At 44.5% G+C, this 20,017-nt stretch overlaps 1 protein-coding gene across 3 annotated transcripts in view; it reads right to left on the bottom strand.

The window, feature by feature from the left end:
* Window positions 1-20,017, bottom strand: part of cers3a (ceramide synthase 3a) — a 151,875-nt gene that overhangs the window by 48,029 nt on the left and 83,829 nt on the right. For all 3 annotated transcript variants that reach the window (XM_041175129.1, XM_041175128.1, XM_041175131.1), the window contains exons 5-6: window positions 8,160-8,217; window positions 5,947-5,997 (exon numbers count right to left, since the gene is read on the bottom strand). In XM_041175129.1, coding sequence (XP_041031063.1) covers window positions 5,947-5,997; window positions 8,160-8,217 — 109 coding nt within the window. The remainder of the gene's footprint in view (window positions 1-5,946; window positions 5,998-8,159; window positions 8,218-20,017) is intronic.

Here is a 20,017-nt window from a genome sequence, read left to right as displayed (position 1 = left end):
TAAGGTAAGTTTCTGCACTATTTTTAGGCAAAATATACTTAAACCTATTGAAAAGAAATAAGTTAAAATAACACCCAGGGAACATTGTAGCTGTGCAGAAAGCTACCAGATTTTAACTCCATGGTAGTTTGATCAATATTCAGAAATATGTTGTTTATCCCGCATCAAAGCATTAGCAACTCTCTCCAGTGTTGGCATTCCTGACTGTAAGTGTTATACATGTGGGCTGTGACTCAGGTGAGCAGCATGTAAAACTGAGCTGTGATCGGCTAATGAAAACTGCCCAATATTGCACTGAACTGATTTTTGTACAAGGTAGACAAACCCCATCACCAGGTTCACACCCCAACTGCAGCTATAAAATCTCCCCCTGCACCCGATGCATCAGTGTCAATGTTCCAGTGACTCAGAGCTCACTGAATAAAAGTGCTTGAAGAAACATCCTCACAATGCAAAGCCCATTGATTGTATTCTCACAACCAAATCATCAGATTCATTTTAACCAACCTCAGCTATTGGGGACACAGCCGGGAGAGAATGTCCCCTCACAGAGTAACCAGACACACAGCTGGGAGAGAGTGTCCCATCACAGAGTAACCAGGGACACAGCCGGGAGAGAGTGTCCCATCACAGAGTAACCAGGGACACAGCCTGGAGAGTGTGTCACGTCACAGAGTAACCAGGGACACAGCCGGGAGAGCGTGTCCCCTCACAGAGTAACCAGACACACAGCTGGGAGAGAGTGTCCCATCACAGAGTAACCAGGGCCACAGCCGGGAGAGAGTGTCTCATCACAGAGTAACCAGGGACACAGCCTGGAGAGTGTGTCACGTCACAGAGTAACCAGGGACACAGCCGGGAGAGCGTGTCCCATCACAGAGTAACCAGGGACACAGCCAGGAGAGTGTATCTCGTCACAGAGTAACCAGGGACACAGCCGGGAGAGAGTGTCTCATCACAGAGTAACCAGGGACACAGCCGGGAGAGAGTGTCCCATCACAGAGTAACCAGACACACAGCCGGGAGAGCGTGTCCCATCACAGAGTAACCAGGGACACAGCCTGGAGAGAGTGTCTCATCACAGAGTAACCAGGGACACAGCCTGGAGAGAGTGTCCCATCACAGAGTAACCAGGGACACAGCCGGGAGAGTGTATCTCGTCACAGAGTAACCAGGGACACAGCCGGGAGAGTGTGTCTCATCACAGAGTAACCAGACACACAGCCGGGAGAGAGTGTCCCATCACAGAGTAACCAGACACACAGCCGGGAGAGTGTGTCTCATCACAGAGTAACCAGACACACAGCCGGGAGAGAGTGTCCCATCACAGAGTAACCAGACACACAGCCGGGAGAGTGTGTCTCATCACAGAGTAACCAGACACACAGCCGGGAGAGAGTGTCCCATCACAGAGTAACCAGACACACAGCCGGGAGAGCGTGTCCCATCACAGAGTAACCAGACACACAGCCTGGAGAGAGTGTCCCATCACAGAGTAACCAGACACACAGCCGGGAGAGAGTGTCCCATCACAGAGTAACCAGAGACACAGCTGGGAGAGAGTGTCCCATCACAGAATAACCAGGGACACAGCTGGGAGAGAGTGTCCCATCACAGAGTAACCAGGGACACAGCCGGGAGAGAGTGTCCCATCACAGAGTAACCAGACACACAGCCGGGAGAGAGTGTCCCATCACAGAGTAACCAGACACACAGCCGGGAGAGTGTGTCTTGTCACAGAGTAACCAGAGACACAGTGGGGAGAGAGTGTCTCGTCACAGAGTAACCAGGGACATAGCCGGGGCTGGAAACAAACATCCCCTTATACTGTTGGTCATAGAGTCCCAACCAAACCTGGACAGGACAAAGAGACCTCACATTGTTGCATCAGTCCTGCATTACCAGAACATCGTTCAATGAAACTGAACACTGGCTCAAAGAGTGTTGTGTGCTGTTAATCTCTATGATGACTGCTACTATGCAAACACAGTCACTGACCACACAAGATGGGAGCTGTAACACAGTAAAGTGGATTCTTTATTCAAGGATGGCTCAGCCAGGTACAGACAGGTCAGCACTGTACACATGTCTCAGATTGACAGCATACAGAAATCACGGTGTGTTACAGCAAAACTCTTTCACTGCTGCACATTGGAAACAGAACCACACCTCAGAACCAAAACAATGACAAGCACCAAGATATAAAATGCCACTTGTCAAAGTTTATAGCAAAGAAGCCGGAAGCTGGTAAGCACCGAGCTGGAATTCTGTATGGAGTATGAAGGAGCCCAGTTATCGTACATTCCCAAATTTCAGTTTGACTAGAGCATTGGTCTGTGTGATAGTAGCGAACATGGGATCAGGTTCTTTGTACAGGGTTCATCATCCCCATTTCCCAGGACTCTGGCACGTTTAAAGCTCTCTGCACCTTCGCGGCAATCGAGAAACGGGTGACTAAGTTCACGTTGGAATTTGCTGGTGGCACAAGGACAGGCCAACAGTGTGTTTTATCATTCACCCTGTGCAACACTAACAGGCACCTTGTGGTATGGGGCTGGTGGGAGCAGGTACCTTTTCAGGAACCCTGCATCCTGAAGAGGGTTGACCAGGGGCAGGTTAGAGAGGAGGAGCTGGAGGGGAGGAAGGGGGAGAGAGAGAAGGATGGAAGGAAAGGAGAGGAAGGCAGAAAGGAGGGGGGAGTTGGGCTGCTCGGTGCCGTGTGTGGAGCTTCAGGAATACAATAAAGAATCCAAGGAGCACCTTCCTGAAACGAGGCAGGTTGGGATGAGGTGACTGAGCTGGGATATGCCTTGGACCTGCCGGTGGTCACTCTACAATAGGAGAAACATGCACCCACAGGACATCTGTCAAAGTGTCTCCATCATTGAGCTGAGTTTCATTAAAAGGGTCAGAACATCTTCAACAATCACCTGCGCCACACGCACCCTCACCTGCGTGCACCTGTGCCTGCACACACCTGCACAACATCTGCGCACACCTGTGCCTGCATATACCTGCACAAACCTGCATCGCACACACCCACACCTCACACAGCTGTACTGAAGATTAGGGCAGTTCAAAGGCAGGTGGGGAATTGGGATATTTGGTAGCAGGTGGAAAACTAGGAAGTGAGTTCACTGCGCTTGACCCTGGCTTTTAAATTCAGTCATCTCATCAGAATTTTACATCATTTTGGTGTATGTCCACAGCGACAGTGATGAGGACCCATTGATCACAATTTCAACTCTAATATTTTTTGAAAATTAATTTAATGGTGGAGTTTAAGGAGTTTCGAGTTGGCAGCAAGAGAGGACAACGTGTGACAATGGATTCAGCTGCCACTTTAAGGGCACCTCCAGTGATAGGGGTAGGGAGGACCTGCACAGAGACAGAGGTCCCCAGAAATAGGAGGAAGAAAGCCTGCAGCTGCCACAAGTAGCACTTGGCTGGAGGTGGCCAAACTGGTCAGCGGCAGGAGCTCCTGCTTTCAGTGCAGGGTGCAGTTCAATGATCTAACCAGGTCAGGAAAGGAGAGTACAGTGGCACATTCACTTAAAACCTAATGTGTGCATCACGTCAACTCCTCCTCCTGTCAAGAATACCCCATCATATCACTGCTTAAACCCACTTACCTTGTGAGTGCAACCATCATACTGTCCATTCACTTCCTCACATCCCCATCTACCTATCCACCACGGACAGTAATTCCATTATTATTCAACTTCAGTTTTCTACCTCATAGACCCCCTCAGCCTCCATAACACTCACTTATACATCACTTCCTTCCTTTGTCAGAGGAGAAAAGAGCACAAAACACAAGGAGCATTGGGAGAACTGAAGGTGATCCCAACAAATTTCCCAGTGAACTACAGAGGAAACTTTGGACATCTCCAATGGCCAGGTCACCTGGTTCATGATGTGAATGTTGCAGCTACCTGGTGTCATATTTAAATATCAGTGACAGACATCATAGTGCACTCTGTTGTTTTTATTCTTTCATGGATGGGAGTTTTGCTGGTAAGACCAGCATTTATTGCCCATACCTAGTTGCCCTTGAGAAGGTGGTGCTGATCTGCCTTCTTGAACCGCTGTAGTTCATGTGGTGTAGGTACACCCACAGTGCTGTTAGGAAGGGAGTTCCAGGATTTTGACCCAGCGACAGTGAAGGAATGGTGATATATTTCCAAGTCAGGATGGTGAGTGGCTTGGAGGGGAACTTCCAGGTGGTGGTGTTCCTACCTATCTGCTGCCCTTGTCCTTCTAGATGGTAGTGGTCTGAGTTTGGAAGGTGCTGTCTCAGGAGCCTTGGTGAATTCCTGTAGTGCATCTTGTTGATGGTACACACTGCTGCGAGTGTGCGTCGGTGGTGGAGGGAGTGAATGTTTAAAATGGTGGATGGGGTGCCAATCAAGCGGGCTGTTTTTTCCTGGATGGTGTCCAGCTTCTTGAGTGTTGATAAAGCTGCAGTCCTCTGGGCAAGTGGAGGGTATTCCATCACACTCCTGACTTGTGTCTTGTGAACAGACTTTGGCGAGTCAGGAGGTGAGTTAGTCACTTCAGAATTCCCGTTTGATCAGTGAGATCAGGGAGTAGTTAACTAGAGGAAATAAATTTCAGATATTCAGCAAAAGAATGAAGGAGCAGGTTGGGAGGTATGTTTTTATGCAGAAGGCTGTCTGGACATGGATTGTCTGACCAGGAGCATTGGGAGCAGAATAAATAATCACACTTAAATGAAAGTGGATAAATACTTGAGAAGGAAAATTTTAGAAGAGGAGTAGTGCCAGGTGGAAATGATGGTCCAAATGGCCTCCTTTGGATGTATTTTGCAATGAGTCAACTAGCTGAACTGATGTTTCCAAAAACAGCAAATCAGCTCCTGCTCTTCTTGGGCGATTTGGAGAGGTGCTGCTCTGCAAAGGTCCTTCACGCTCCTCAACCCTTCAATTATCTTTCATTGGAGCCAAAAGAAGCCCCCAGTGCTGGGGGGAGATGTGAAAGCCAGCAGGTAGTGAGCTCATCCAATCAGAAATCTCCAACAAGACTCAAAGTGACCATCAAAATAGTGTGGTCTTACTGAGTGGAAACAGAGAGAAAGAGGGGAGAGAGAGAGAGAGAGAGAGAGAAAGGAACGAGAGAGAAAGAAAGAAAGAGGGGAGAGTCAGAGAGGGCAAGGGGAGGGTCAGAGAGGGCAAGGGGAGGGAGGCAGGGGGAAAGGGGTGGGAGGCAGAGGGAAAAGGGTGGGGGAAGGAAGCAAAAATGGGGGATGGGAAGAGGCGCAAAGCGGGGAAAGAGGTAAAGGGGGGAGAGAGGCAAAGGGGTTGCAACAGGAGACTCCCAGGAGGACAGAGGAAGGGAAGGCACTGAGCACATCGAGAGACTTCATTGGGAAGGTGCACTGAGCACATCGAGAGACTTCATTGGGAACGTGCACTGAGCACATCGAGAGACTTCATTGGGAAGGTGCACTGAGCACATCGAGAGACTTCATTGGGAACGTGCACTGAGCACATCGAGAGACTTCATTGGGAACGTGCACTGAGCACATCGAGAGACTTCATTGGGAACGTGCACTGAGTACATCGAGAGACTTCATTGGGAACGTGCAGAGGTGAAGTTTAGGCTTCGGAGGGAAGGCAAAAACCTCCAAACAATCCAACAACCCGACACTTCAAGCAACACCTTCCCCACATGTGGCAGATAATGCAGATTAGGTATGGGACACTTCAGACATCTGAGAACCAACTGACCTGGAGTGGGAGCGTTATCCTTGATTCCAAGGGACTGCTTAAGAAGAGAGAAGTATCACAAACACTTTCAGTGCTAATTACACTGAGAGAAGAGCTGAGGTGAGGCTTGCTGAACCTTCCAGAATTATCAATACTCGGGTTTGAAAGTGGACAAGAATCACACGATTAGGAGTTAAGCACTTAAGAGTAAACTCACCTGTTTAGGATATCCTACCCACACCTCCCAAGTATCGTAAAACCATGGCTTCTGCAACAGAATAGGAAAATAGATAATTAGAATAAACAACATAATCTAAATCTTTTCTTTACAATCGAAATGGCAGAGGGATAAAGAACTAGTAACTCCATGATGCCTGTCACTTCCTCAGAATGTCCCACATGTATTTACAGCCAATTAGTTAGTTTGAAGTAAAGTCATTGTTGCTTCCTAGCATAATGCAGCAGCGAAGTTTGCAGAGGTAGAGTAACTGTTCCGACACAGGCCGTCTGCTTCTATGTCACCTGTACCCATAGCGATTGGCTTAAACTAGGTTTTGCATTCTCACAGCGATGTACACCAAACTGACCAAACTAAACTGGGCTTAGTTAAAACAATTTATTCAACAAAAACATAAAGTTACATGTAAGGTAGTACAGGACTTTAAGGTAGGAAAATGCTCCAAAGAACTTCACAGGAGTTAAATCTGACAGAAATTGAATCGGGACCAAAGAATGAACCCGATTTCACAAAAGGGTTCAAATTTAAATATTTGTGTGGGTGTAAAACGGGTGCATCACAACTGAATTTCTAGACTGTAATGTTGAGCGCAGTGGGACCTGATGATATATCTTACGTGCCAATTGATTATGGGCTGTCCTTTCCTACTTCTCTGAGCCAGTTCTAGCTCATCAATCCCCATTAATACAGGAGAAGTAGATAAAACTCCAGGGCACAACTTAGCTGAGATGCCTGTATCCATCCACCCTCTTCACCCCACCACTGACCACCCAGCCTTTAGCCACCTTGACCCCATGCTCCAGAACCCCTCAAACCCCTCTACCTACCTCTCCATCTATAAAACCCATTTCTTTGGTAAACCTTTGCTCACCCCTCCAAATATTTCCTTTTGCTAACCAGGGTCCACTCAGCAACCAATCAGCACCCTTTTCTCATGCAGCATAAGTTGTTGCTGCCTTTGAAATTTGACACTCTTGCATTTGTCCTGATGAGTGCGAGATGAAAAACTTCAAAAGCTTGTCTCTTTTCTCAGCCACACAAGTTCTGTACTGCCATGTGACTATATTGCCTTTTTTGACTCAGTGTCAGTTTTTCTGATTACATTTTCAGAAACACTTAGGACATTTTACATGTTAAAGGCTCTATATTAATGCAAGTTATAGTCCTAACACAGCAGGAGCAGAACGTGAGAGTCCTGGGATATGGTGCATTTCAACCCAGCTCTTATGCAGATGATAATCTTTACATGATTAATACAGGGTCCATAGTACTATAAACTGCTAAATGGCAGTGTGTAATACAGAGCAGGGAACTGTCTGTCTCTTGTATCCCACAAATGGTAGACAATCTCTGGACAGTAACATTACATTACAAACTGACTGCTACACCAACCACAACTTGTTTCCCAGACGTGCACCAGAGGATTGGTATCCTATACATCGGATACATGGTGGTTTCGGCAATGAAAATTCATGAGTGCCTTTACTGAAGGGGATTTTAGGTTAGGACTAACAGAGCCTCATTAACCTGGAGAGACCAGGGTAACTGGGAGTCTTGGGTGTTTCTCAATCAGAGATTTCAGGTTGGAAAACTAGAATCTTTGCCCAAAATGTCCAATTTGTGCACCTAGAGAGAGAGGTCGAATGCTAATGGAGCCGAATCATCAAATTAATCTCAGGGGGGGCACATTCCAGGGAAGCAGGTGGAATTTCAACAATGTTGCGTTCCCTACACACACTCAAGCAATAGGAGTCATATTAACACTCAAGCAAGAAGCTGGGGAGACATGAAAGGCCCCACCCAGCAGCTACAGGACAAGACCTGGTCCAATCTAACAGCCAGGTCTCACCAACATGCCGGTAACCAGCTGCTGCTCACCGGCACTGAGACCTGACACAGCCAGGCCATTAAAATAACCACATGCATGAAACGCATGGTAAATATAGCACATCCTGTCCTGCCGAGCTGCTGGTAAATATACCCCATGGTAAATATAGCACATCCTGTCCTGCCGAGCTGCTGGTAAATATACCCCATGGTAAATATAGCACATCCTGTCCTGCCGAGCTGCTGCCAGGCACAAGGTTAAAATTGCCCTCATTATATCAAAATTAAATGTGACTAGAACTCAATAATATGAAGTTGCTAACAGGCTTTCACCATGTGTCACAGCGCGTAGTGAAATTACTCACGTCAATGAGGGCAGCGATGCCACCAAAAAATGCCAGGAGATAAAATGTACATCGCCAGCTAGAAAATAAACCATTTATGCATTAAAATAATTTCTCTTCAAAACAAGACTGACTGCAATGAGAAAGCAAACATCACTCACACTGCACAGGAAGCTGCTATTCGGCCCAATCAACTGTGCTAGCTCTTTGAAGGTGTGATCCAATTAACCCGTTCCCTACAGCTCTGTATATTATCCCTTGGGCAGTTATATCAGTGCTAAACACCGAAATCAGACCCAATGGCTGATGAGGAACCAAGAACCCAGAGTCCAAGGCACATCTTAGGAACAAGGTTTCTCTGCTCTTCTGGCTCATTAAAGCTGCAGGTGCTGGAAATCGGAATCAGGGAAAGCTGCAGACATTCCCTGGATCAGGTAGCATCAACGCACACAGGATAGTGGATGGTTCCTCATAAAGGTTGTTTGGAAGACACTGAGACCTGGTTGGCAGCGGTGGGGGAGGAGCGCAAAGTTAACACCTTTTGCCTGGCAAGAAAAGCAGCATTTAAATTCGAGGTTGTGGCCTCCCCCTCCCATATCGCCGGGATTAGTCTCCACCTTCCCCTCTCCCAGTCTTCCTCATCCCTGACCCAGTTGCCACCCTCCATTCCCCTCCCTGATTGGTCTCCCCCAATCAGTCGCCCCACACCAGCGATCTGTCACCCCCACCCCCGTGATCCATCACCTGCTCTCTACAAGATCTGTCCCCGCCCTTCCCTTCCTCAAACAAACATTCTGCCCCTCCCCTCCCTGGATCAGTCTTCCCCCTCCCCTCCCCTCCCCCGATCCCATAGCCTTTGCAGTATCCAGTGCCTTCAGCTGTTTCTTGACATCACGTGGAGTGAATCGAATTGGCTGAAGACTGGCATCTGTGATGCTGGGGACCTCCGGAGGAGGCTGAGATGAATCATCCACTCGCCACCTCTGGCTGAAGATTGTAGCAAATGCTTCAGCCTTAACTTTTACACTGATGTGCTGGGCTCCTCCATCATTGAGGATGGGGATATTTGTGGAGCCTCCTCCTCCAGTGAGTTGTTTAATTGCCCACTACCATTCACAACTGGATATGGCAGGACTGCAGAGCTTAGATCTGATCCATTGGTTGTGGAATCGTTTAGCTCTGTCTGTTGCTTGCTTTTTATGCTGTTTGACATGGAAGTAATCCTGTGTTATAGCTTCACCAGGTTGACACCTCATTTTTATATATGCCTGGTGCTGCTCCTGACATGCACTCCTGCACTCTTTATTGAACCAGGGTTGATCCTCTGGCTTGATGGTAATGGTGCAGTGGGGACTATGCTTGGCCATGAGGTTAGATTGTGGTTAAGTACAATTCTGCTGCTGCTGATGGCCCACAGCACCTCATGAATGCCCAGTCTTGAGTTGTTAGATCTGTTCTAAATCTATCCCATTTAGCACAGCGGTATTGCCACACAATACAATGGAGGGTATCCTCAAAGTGAAGATGGGACTTCGCCTCCACAAGGACTGAGCGGTGGTCACTCTTACTCATACTGTCATGGACAGATGTAGCTGTGGATGGAAGTCTGTGGCAAATATGCCGGATATGAAGGGCCATACGCCAATTTGGCTGCAGCCATGCTGCACCAGGCTGCTGAACTTTAATGAAGGTTTCTGCCTTAAAATTGCAAACTTGACCTTGGTCCCTTTGTTTTGGGATTAAAGAATTTTTAACATTTCCAGAATAAAAACTTCAAAGTTATTAACCAACTAATTAGGATCTAAAGTCTTTTACTTTATTAGCTAACAACGACTATAATTACTGTTGCAGAATACTAGATAACAGAAGATCTTCACAATGTTAACAACATTCTGCTGTTCTCACAGGATTTGCACCTTCCTCAGTCACACTGTTCAATCACAGTGACACTGGGAGGTCTGAAGTCTGCTTATTTCAATATTTCACCTCTTTTCTATTTTTCCTTAGTTCTGGTGAAGAGTCATACGGACTCGAAATGTTAACTGTATCCCTCTCCGCAGATGCTGTCAGACCTGCTGAGTTATTCCAGGTATTTTTATTTTTGTTTTTGTTTCTGAAGTCTGCTTACCTGTCTGACAATGACACCTTGCAGAGAGCATTGCATTACTTTGCACCAGGCAGGGTCACATGACACTGTCCTGTTCTCCAAGGTGACCCATCAGAAGTCGGGTCCAACCCACATGGGTTAAAAAATAATCATGAATGAAACAGTATTGTGAAATGCAATGTATTATGAAGATGGGCCTGAAGCACGGATAAGGAGCTGATGGGATGTGTGAAAAGCACTCACTCCTCCATGTTTTTGATGGTCTGGGAGATGTTGGTTTGGTCACTTATGCTTATAGTAAAAATAAGTGGGCTATATCAGCATAGTGACAAAGATTAGGAGAGATCAAGATAAGCTAAGTGCATCTTGCTGTCTCCACACTGTTATCCTGATGTCATTTTTATGTATTTTTGATGTACAATGACTTAGTGGTGGTATACATGGAACGGAGAAAGGTGGAATTAGTTTAAGAGTTTGAGACTGAACAACTCACAACTGTTCCTCGGAGGATGCAGTCAGAGCCAGGTTAGTGGCACCATGGGTGGCTGAGCTGTACAGGAGGAGAGAAAGAAGAGGGGGAGAGCGACAGTGATAGGGCAAACGGAGTGCAGTCAACTAACTGAGTGAAGACTTGGAGTTTGGTGAGAGGGCAGTTTTAAATGTTAATTTTTTCTTAAATTTTGCTCCTGAAGTCTAATCTAGTCTGTAATTAGCAGGAACTGGAAAGTACAGTTTAAACAGGCCATGTTCTTTCTTTCTTACAGTTTAGACAGGGTAAACTCACTCTGAGCTGTAGGAGCTGAGTAGTTAATGAGCTAACTGGTTGAATCTGGGGTCTGTAGCCCCAGTTTAATTTACTATAGATTCAGGGCTCTTTAGTGCAGCCTTGGCAAGCGGAGTACAGCTGACTAACTGAGGGCAGACTTAGAGTTTAGTGAAAGGGGAGTTGTTCATTTCCTCTTTCTCACCCCATAGGAATTGGATCTTGCTCTACTACAGGGGAAGGAGCTAGCTGTTTGGTGAGTATCTGATAAGTAGGTAAGTTCTATTCTATCCCTAATGTTTAAAATTGTATGCAATTTGGTAGTAATAAAATATATAAGAAAGCAATATAAATAAGTGACTATATGAGTAAGTAGTTATTTAAACCACATTAAGGATGGCAGGACAGGTATGTCAAGGCTGCAGCATGTGGGAGCTTCTGGGTAACACTGGGCTGCATCTTCTGGTCGGTGAGCGGGCTTCCTGACTGGGGGCACTGATCGGAAACCCGCCCACTCATGCCTGCTCCCGCATGACCCTCCCGACAGGGGGAAAGATCCTGTCCATTGTGATCCAGGGCTAACACGTCTGCAGTGAGTGTTTGTGGCTCGAGGCACTTCAGCTCAGAGTCATTGAGCTGGAGGCTGAGCTGCAGACTCTGCAACACATCAGGGAGGGGGAAAGTTACCTGGATGCTTTGTACAGGAGGCAGTCACACCACTTAGGAAGGGTCTTCTGATTTGGTCAATGGTCAGGGGCAGGAGGCTGTGACTGTGAGGCAGGTAAGGGAACTAGAAGACAGGACTCTGAGCTTCTGCATTGTCCAGTCGGTTTGAGGTTCTCTCAGCTTGTTTGGATGAGAGTGGGGGCTGCAGGGTAGATGAGCAAACTGACCATGGCACCATGGTACAGGAAGCCATCCGAGTTGGGGGAGCAAAAAGGAATGAAGTGGTAGTAGGGGACAGTATAGTGAGGGAGATTGACACTGTTCTTTACAGCAAAGAGTGAGAGTCCAGGCGGCTTTGTTACCTGCCCGGTGACAGGGTTCAGGGCATCTGCTCAGGGCTGGAGAGGAACTTGCAGTGACAGGGTGTGGATCCAGTGGTTGTGGCCCACGTAGTTAGCAACAACATAGGCAGGATGAGGAGGAAGGCTGTGCATAGTCAGTATGACAAGCTAGGCATCAAATTAAGAAGCAGAACCTCAAAGGTTATAATTTCTGGATTATTACCTGAGCAATGTGCAAATTGGCATAAGACAGATAAGACCAGAGAAATGAATGGCTCAGAGACTGGTGTGGGAGAAGTGGGTTCAGGTTCGTGGGGCACTGGCACCAGTATTTGGGAAAGTGGAATTTGTACCGTTGGGATGGTCTACACCTGAACTGTGCTGGGGCTCGTGTCCTCACAAGCTGCCCAACTAGGGAAGTAGAGAGGGTTTTAAACTGAATAGTGGGGGCAAGGGATCAAATTTGGGGAGATGTCATAAGCCAAAGAGTAGAGACAAGGTAAGAGAGACAGGTACTAAAATGGGAAATGATAAACAGACTGTGACAGAAAGGGATAGAGAGTACAAATCTAAGTGTAAATCAGCAGATAAGGCTGGACACTACAAAAATAATAAAAGGACAAAACTAAATGCTCAGTATCTAAATGCGTGTAGTATTCAAAACAAAACAGATTAACTGAAAGCGCAAATATAAATAAATAAGTACGATCTGATAGCTGTTACAAAGACATGACTACAGGATGACATAGGTTGGGAGCTGAATATCGAAGGGTATGTGACATTTAGAAAAGGCAGGAAATTAGGAAAAGGTGGAGGGGTGGCTGTGTTAATTAATGATGGTATTAGCATATTAGAGGGGGATATTCTAAATTCAGAAAAGCAGGATGTAGGAGCCGTTTAGGTTGATTATTTAAAACACATGAGGAATGATAAAGGCAACAAGTCACTTGTGGGGGTGATGTACAGACCTCCTAATTGTAACTAGGTAGGACAGAGTATAAAAGAAGAGATAATGGGAGCTTGCCCGAAAGGTACAACAATAATCATGGGGTATTTTAATTTACATATAGACTGGAACAATCAGGTGGGCAAAGGTGGCATAGATAAGTTCATAGAATGCTTTCGGAATAGTTTCTTGGAACAGCATGTTCTGGAGCCAACCAGAAAGCAGGCTATACTAGACCTGGTGTTGTGCAATGAGATAGGATTAGTGATCGGGTAGATCAGGTGTTTCTCACGTGTTGGTGCAGACTCGATGGGCCGAAGGGCCTCTTCTGCACTGTGTGATTCTGTGATTAATTGATAACCTCCTAGTGAAGGCACCCTAGGTTGCAGCGAACATAATGTGATTGAATTTTACATTCATTTTGAGGGGGAAATGAGTGTGTCCAAGACTAGTATTTTGAACTTAAGGGCCATTATGAGGGCATGAAAGCAGAGCTAGATGAAGTGAACTGGCAAATGAGGTTAAGGGATAAGTCAGTAGAAGTTCAGTGGCAGACATTTGAAGGGATATTTCAAAATACACAGAATATATACATTCTAACAAGACAGAAAAATCCCAAGGGGAGGGCCCACCATCTGTGGTTAACTGAAAAAGTTAAAGACAGTATCAAAGTTAAAGAAAAAGCAAATAATTATGCAAAGTCAGGTGGCAGGTCAGAAGATTGGAAAGAAAATAAAGAACAGCAAAAAATGACAAAAAGATTAAAAAGAATAGAACAATTAGAGCATGAGGGAAGCTAGCTAGGAATATAAAGATGGATAAGAGTTTCTACAGATATTTAAATAAGAAAGAAGTTAACAAAGTGAGCGTTGGTCCTGTAGACAGTGCGTCTGGAAAATTGATAATGGAAAGTAGGGAGATGGGGGATGAATTAAACAGGTATTTTGCTTTCCTCTTCACTATACAGGACATAAATAACACTCGGGAAATAGCTGTAAATGAGGAAATGAAAGGGAGGAAATTTGCAATCACCAGGGAAGTGGTACTAAGCAAATTGTTGAGGCTGTGGGCTGACAAATTTCATGGCCCAAATGGACATCACCTTAAGCTCTTGAAAGAAGTGGCTAGTGAGATAGTTGACACACTGGCTTTAATTTTCCAAAATTTCCTAGATTTGGGAAAGGTTCTATTAGATTGGAAACTAGCGAATGTAATTCCTTTATTCAAAAAGAGAAGGAAACAGAAAGCAGGAAACTACAGGCCAGTCAGCTGAACATCTGTCATAGAGAAAATGTTGAAAGCTATTAATAAAGATGTTATGAAAGGGCATTTAGAAAGATTCAAGGTAATAAGGCAGAGTCAACATGGTTTTGTGAAAGGGAAATCATGTTCAACCAATTTATTGGAGTTCCATGAAGGAGTCACATGTGCTGTGGATAAAGGGGAATAGGTAAATATACTGTACTTAGATTTCCAGAAGGCATTTGATAAAGTGCCACATCAAAGGTTATTGCAGAAAATAAAAGTTCATGGTATAGGGGGTAACATATTGTCATGGACAGAAAATTGTCTAGCTAACAGGAAGCAGAGAGTTGGCAAGAATGGGTCATTTTCTGGTTGGTAGGATGTGACGAGTGGTGTGTGTCATGAAGAGATATTAATGTCTATAATGTTATTGGAAATTATTTTTAAATTGGAATTGTAGTGGGATTTGTGTCTGTGTCTGTCTGTATGTGGCTTAATTGGATTAAAGCCAGCTAGTCTGGGTGCTTTGATATATAGCAGTTTTGAGATGTTAGTTAGGTAAACTGTAAGGAAGTTAAAAGGATTAAGTGTACATTTGCATTTGTCAAAGAAAGCTTTCAAGAGAGGGAGTAAAATTTTGCATCTAGTGGGGAAATGCCAAGCAATTTGTTTATATTACTAATAAAATTAGTGGGATGAAAATGCTATTGTTAGAAGATGTGACATTAAAAGCCTAGGATACCCTGGAAAATTTCCATTCAAAGGGGAAGCTAGGTATAAACAAAAGGAGTTTGTGTGTGTAAGTCAGGGGCAATTAAGGTCTAACCAGCCTGTAAGCCTACAGCTGTGTCTGTAAGGAACCTCATTTTGAATTTGTACGGTCAAATGTGCTTTGCCTGGGTCTTTTAAAATCTATCAGTTTTACTGTCGGCTTGAGGGGGGTATAACTGACCGTCAGATTAATTAGGGGATTTTTGTAGTTACTATAGTAGCAATTTTGTAGACATATTTATGTGCTTACAATTTTTCTTGTATTAATAAATGTTTAATTTGGTTTTATTAAAAAAAAACCTCTTGAGACTCAGTGGTCTTATTACTACTGAATTCAAAGCCTGCATCTCGAAACACACAAATTGCAAAAATGGATTATGACAATTGTTTCAAGTTTCCCTCTGGAATTTGAACAACTCAGCTTTGACCATTGGTTGTGTCATAATAGTGTGCCACAGTGCTGGGGCCTCAATCTTTTACACTCTATATAAATGACTTGGATGATGGGACCAAAGAAATGGTTGCTAAATTTGCTGATGATACAAAGATCGGTAGGAAAGTAAATTGTGAAGAGGACGAAATGAGGCTACAAGGTGACTTAAATAGGTTAAGTGAGTGGGCAAAGATTTGTCAAATTGTGTATAATGTGGGCAAATATGAAATCATTCATTTTGGCAGGAAGAATAAAAAAGAAGCTTATTATCTAAATGGTCAGAGATTGCAGATTCAGGGATCAGGGTGTCCTAGTGCATGAATCACAAAAGGTTAGTATGCAGGTACAACAGGTAATTAGGAAAGCTAATAGAATGCTTTCATTTATTGAGACGGGAATTGATTACAAAAGTAGGGAGTTTATGCTTCAGTTGTACAGGGCATTGGTGAGATCACATTTAGAGTATTGTATACAGTACTGGTCTCATTATTTCAAGAAAGATGTAAATGTGTTAGAAGCAGTTCAGGGAAGATTTATTAGACTAATACCAGGAATGGGAGGGTTGTCTTATGAGGAAAGACTTGACTAGGCTTGTATCCTCTGGAGTTTAGAAGAGTAAGAGGTGACTTGATTGAAACCTTTAAGATTCTGAGGGGTATTGACCGGGTGGGTGTAAAGAGGATGTGGGAGAATTTAGAGCTAGGGGCCACTGTTTAAAAATAAGGCGTTGCTGATTTAAGACAGATGAGGAGAATTTTTTTCTTTCAGAGGGTAGTGAGTCTTTGGAACTTTCTTCCTCAAAAGGCAGTGGAAGCAGAGTCTCCGAATATTTTTAAGGCAGAGCTGGGTAGATTCTTGATTAACAAGGGTGAAAGGTTATTGGGAGTAGACAGATATGTGGGTTTGAGCTTACATTCAGATCAACCATGATCTTATTGAATGGCAGAGCAGGCTTGAGGGGCCGAGTGGCCTACTCCTGCTCCTAATTCATATGTTTGTATGAAATTCATTAGTTAGGGAAACAGGCAGATGTTTCTGCAGCCATAGACTTGACTCCAGGATGGTATATTGTTTCCCTGGTGCCAGGGTCAAAGATGTCATGGAGCGGCTTCTGGGGAGGTTGAATAGCCTGAGGTCATGGTCCACGTTGGTACCAATAACTTAGGTAGGAAAGGGGGATGAGGCCCTGAAAGCAGATTTCAAGGAGCTAGGAAGGAGATTCAAAAGCAGGACCTCTAAAGCAGAAATTTTAGGATTACTTCCATTGCCACGTGATAGAGAGTACAGAAATAGGAGAACTGAACAATTGAACACACAGCCTGGAGAACTGGTGTAGGAGGGAAAGCATCAGATTTCTGAGGCATTTGGGCCAGTTCTGGGGCAGGCGGGACCTGTACAAGACGGACAGGCTGCATCTTAGCAGGACTGGGACTAACATCCTCGCAGGGAGATTTGGTAGTGCTGTTGGAGAGGGTTTAAACTGGACTGGCAGAGGGATGGGAACCTGAGAGGGAGCTCAGGTTGGAGGGAAGCAAAACTGGTAAAAGGAAGTAAAGTAGAAAACAAAAAAAGATGAAGCATAGGCAAGCATCAAATAGGATCAGAATAGAGAATAATGTTAACAAAGCAGAATTAATGGCACTCTATCTGACACACGTAGCATTCACAAAAAGGTTGATTTAAATGCACAGATTGAGGTAAATGGATATGATTTAATTGCCATTACGGAGACAAAGCTATACAGTGACCAAGGCTGGGAACTAAATATCCAAGGATATTTGGCATTTAGGATGGATAGGCATCAAGGAGAAGGCGGTGGGGTAGTACTCTTAATAAGGGATGGAATCAGTACATTAGTCAGAGGATCTTAGATCGAAGGATCAAGATGTAGGATCAGTTTGGGTGGAGCTAAGAGCGAGCAAGGGGCAGCAAACATTGGTAGGCATTGTTTATAGGCCACCAAGCTGTAGTGCTAATGTTGGGCACAGTATAAATCAGGAAATTAGAGGATTCATGTAACATGGGTAATACAGTACCAATGGGCTTCAATTTACACATAGACTGGGTTAACCAAATCAGCACCAATGCTGCGGAGGAGGAATTCCTGGAGTGTGTAGGAGATGAGTTTCTGGAGCAGTATGTTGAGGAGCCAACTAGAGATCAGGCTATTTTGGATTTAGTGTTAGGTAGTGAGAAAGGGCTAATTAACAACCTTGCTGTAAAGGAGCCTTTGGGAAATAGTGACCACAATATGATCAAATTTTGCATTAAGTTTGAATGCAATAGTTCATTCTGAAGAAAGGAAATTATGAAAGTATGAGAGGCAAATTGGCTTTGGTGGATTGGGAAAATACACAAAGATTTGACATCAGACTGGCAATGGCTGGTATTTAAAGATACTACACAGTCTACAATATGTTTTGAAAAAGCACTTCGATCCCAGGCCAGCAATTATTGCCAAGAGATTCAAGTTTCACCAAAGAGAACAGCATGATATTGGGTCTGTTTCCCAGTTACTAACTGCATTGAGAAAATTAGCAGAACATTGTGACTTGAAAGGTTACCTGGAAGAAGCATTTGTGTGATCGCTTGATTTGTGAACGAAGAAATGAAAGAATTCAAGAACTTGGAGTCGACGTGGTTTTGTGAAAGGGAAATCATGTTTGACAAATCTGCTAGAGTTCTTTGAGGATATAACAAACAGAGTTGATAAAGGGGAACTGGTAGACGTAGTATATTTGGATTTTCAGAAGAGATTTGATAAGATGCCACGTAAAAGGTTATTGCACAAGATAGGCGCTCACGGTATTGGAGGTAATGAATTAGCATGGAATGAGGATGGGTTAACACACAGAAGACAGAGTAGGGATTAATGGGTCTTTTTCAGGTTGGAAAGATGTAACTAGGGGAGTGCCACAAAAATCAGTCCTAGGGTCTCAATTATTTACTATCTATATTAATGACTTGGAAGGTGGGGGGAGAGTGTATTGTATCCAAATTTGCTGACCAAGAAAAACAGGTGGGGGGTCATGTTGTGATGAGGACATAAGGAATCTGCAAGGGGATATAGACAGGTTGAGTGAGTGGGCAAAAACTTGGCAGATGGAGTTTAATGTAGGAAAGTGTGAGGTCATGAACTTTGGTAGGAAGAATCCACAGGCAGACTATTATTTAAATAGAGACCTCAAAAAAGTGCAGCACAGAGGGATCTGGGTGTTCTTGTGCATAAAACACAAAGTTAGCATGCAGGTGCAGCAAGTCATTAAGGTGGCAAATGGAATTTTGGCCTGTATTGCTGGTTTGGTGGAGGGGTGGGGGGGTGGGGGGGTGGGGGGTGGGGGGGGGGTGGTGGGGGGGTGGTGGGGGGGTGGTGGTGGTGGCAGTTGGAGCTTAAAAATAGGGAAGTCTTGTTAAAACTGTAGAGAACCTTGGTGAGCCCACACCTGGAGTACTGTGTACAGTTTTGGTCCTCGTAATTTAAGAAAGGATATACTGGCATTGGAGGCAGTTCAAAAGACTGATTCCTGGGATGAAGGAGTTGACTTATCAAGAACAGCTAAACAGGTTAGGTCTTTATTCATTAGAGTTTAGAAGAATGAGGGATAATCTTGTTGAAATGTACAAGATTCTGAGGGGGCTTGACAGGGTAGATGTTGAGATGATGTTTCCACTAGTGGGGGAATCTCGAACTAGGGAACATGGTTACAGAATAAGGGGACACTCATTTAAAACTGAGATGCAAAGGAATTTCTTCTCTCAGAGGGTAGTGAATGTCTGGAATTCTCTACCCCAGAGAGTTGTGGAGGCTAGATCACTGGAAGTATTTAAAGAGGAGGTAGATAGGTTTTTGAAATATCGGGGAATTGAGGGCTATGAGGAGCTGGCACGAAAGCAGAGTTGAGGCCTGAGGCAGATCAGCCATAATATTATTGAATACTGGGCAGGCTTGAGGGGCCAAATGGTCTACTCCTGCTCCTATTTCTGCTCTTACGTTCAACATAGATTATTAGCGGAGCAAGAATTGACACTGAAGAAAGCATTCGAGATTGCACAAAACATAGAAATGGCAGAGAAACAAGCTGGAGATTTGAACGCGCATTCTAACAATGCCAAAGTTAAAATAGTAAAGTCAGGGTATACTGGCTTCCAAACATGTTACTGCTGTAATGGAATAGGGAATAATGCAGAAGCCTGTAAGTGGAAAACAGCTGATTGTCAAGACACATATGGATCAAAGGCTGATCACAGTAAAGCAGTACCACTAAGAAAAGGGCATCACGAGGAGCACACAGACAAGTCACACTTGAAAGTAAACAGGCAAGTTTATCTGGAAACAAAATACAAAAGTAATGAGTCCAGACGAGACAGAAAGTGAAACTAACAGCGACAATGAGGAAGAGCAATTGGATTGCATTCAGTCTGATCTGAAACTAGATGAGGGACTAAAGGTTGGCATTGCCTTAAATGGTAAAATGGTTGAAATGGAGGTTGACACTGGAGCATCTGTTTCTATTGCTTCAGAGAAAAAATGGGAGAAAATTTTCAAGAAATGTCCATTGGAGAAAACCCTCCTCCAGCTTAGCACCTACACAGGTGAGCCTGTGAAT

The sequence above is a fragment of the Carcharodon carcharias genome, chromosome 26 (assembly GCF_017639515.1).
Source record: "Carcharodon carcharias isolate sCarCar2 chromosome 26, sCarCar2.pri, whole genome shotgun sequence".
Taxonomy (NCBI): Eukaryota; Metazoa; Chordata; class Chondrichthyes; order Lamniformes; family Lamnidae; genus Carcharodon; species Carcharodon carcharias.
Note: the sequence above shows the minus strand (reverse complement) of the source record. Positions and strands in the feature narration are given on the sequence as shown.